Consider the following 1,739-nt stretch of genomic DNA (forward strand, 5'->3'; position numbering starts at 1 on the left):
TCAGTACTGGGAGCACTGGTCTCTCCTCAGTGTCTCTGTGACTGCAGACTGGGAGCCCTGGGTGGCCTCACAGGTCACAGAGCCCACCTTCCTCCACTGGTCTGCAGGGAGCCTCAGGGTGCTGCTCCAGCTATAGAAGCCGTCCTTCTGCATAACTCCTCTGCTCTTGTTCTCCTCCCAGGTGAAGGTGTTAATGCTGCCCTCCACCTTCCAGGACAGACTCCAGTCTGAGGGGAAGCCCTTGTTGGCCAGACACATGAGGGTGGCCTTCCCCTGCTGCAGATCCTCACTGGAGGGGGGCAGCACTGTCACGGTGGGGCGGACATTATCCACTGCAGGGAGACAAGAAAACGCAAAGTCACAGATTAAAGTCTTTTAAGTTTCACTTCTCGTTCTTGGTTTTGTAACCATTGCAACGCAAATGCACCACTGCTCAACCAGAACAACAGACATGTTTCAGTATCAAATATAAAACAACCGACATTTCTTTCTGGATTCTTTTTAATGTGTCCTCAACAAACCTGCTTTTTTAAATGAATGGTATGCCCACTTTACTGTAAGATCTCGTAATAACAACTTTTTTCTATAGCGTTGAAAAGATTTTTACTTCCACCTAAATTACAAAAATTAAATAAACAAACATAGAAACTCAGTTTTTTTAAGTAGAGTAAATATTGAATTTAAGTGAAAAAGGTTTCAGAAAATTTCAAAAACTTTCACAACTGTCATCAAAACATTAGAGAAAACATAGATGAGACGCAAATTCAACTACACTGGGTGTAAGAGGTTGTTCTTCTATAAAACCTAATAAATCTGACTGTAGGATAGTAAAACATAAATATAATTTAGATCTTTATACTGCTAAGTTTTGGTTAAAAGTTTTTTTCTTTTCTGAATGAAAACTATTAACAAGTATTGATACTCATCATATTAGTGCAACTCCTGCATCAGAGCTTTTAACAATCTAAATAAATCAATAAGAAGTAAATCTCCTCAAATACACTTTTCCTCTTAAAAAAAAAAACATTTAAAAAATGACATCAGAAAGAAAACAAATTTTGAAAAGCTTAGTTGTACTTACAGTTAACATCCAGTCTGGTTCCTCCACCGAACGTGTACCACAGTGATACAAACTAATGCAACCGTCGTACAAAAACCTCAGATTGTTAAAGACACGGCTCTCTGACTCTGACACAAACAAATTGTACAGGATGAAAACCTTTCTCAAACATGAGAATATTAAACCTTTTAAATTAGAATGATAATTAAACCATATAAAGTATTCCAATTAGTTCTGTTATTTCTTTTTGCATTTTTTTTGCTTTTGGATATAAGAAACTGATCAGTCTGGCAATCATAAATCAGTAAGAGCATAGTTAACAACTCTTAAATTACTTTGTAAGGCTCATCTTAGAAACATGCCAAAAACCTGATGATAATGTATGCCTTTCTAATTTGATTCAATCCAATATGTGGGTTTTCTAAAGAAACTTGTTTCTACGGTTTAAGACCTCAGTCAACTATGGGTCTGTCAAAAAAAAAAAAAGGTAGCCTCTAACTTTCCTTTTATATATTTTTGTCCAATTTCTTTATATTAACATATGGCCTGTTACAAATTATTGACAAATTTTTGACGAATTGCTGACAAATTATTGACAACCATTCAAGTATTTATCTTTACCCTCTCATCCATGGGAACAAAAGTAAAGTTCAGTATGGACCAGTCACCACTCAATCAC

The 1,739-nt window shown here is 36.5% G+C and overlaps 1 gene segment (V, D, J or C); it reads right to left on the bottom strand.

The window, feature by feature from the left end:
* LOC107086096 lies at positions 1–411 on the bottom strand. The segment is given in 2 exon segments: positions 1–332; positions 387–411. Coding segments are annotated over 2 exon segments (357 nt in total).
* Positions 412–1,739: the final 1,328 nt, after the last annotated feature.

The sequence above is a fragment of the Cyprinodon variegatus genome, unplaced genomic scaffold (assembly GCF_000732505.1).
Source record: "Cyprinodon variegatus isolate N-32 unplaced genomic scaffold, C_variegatus-1.0 Scaffold143, whole genome shotgun sequence".
In the NCBI taxonomy this organism is placed as follows: domain Eukaryota; kingdom Metazoa; phylum Chordata; class Actinopteri; order Cyprinodontiformes; family Cyprinodontidae; genus Cyprinodon; species Cyprinodon variegatus.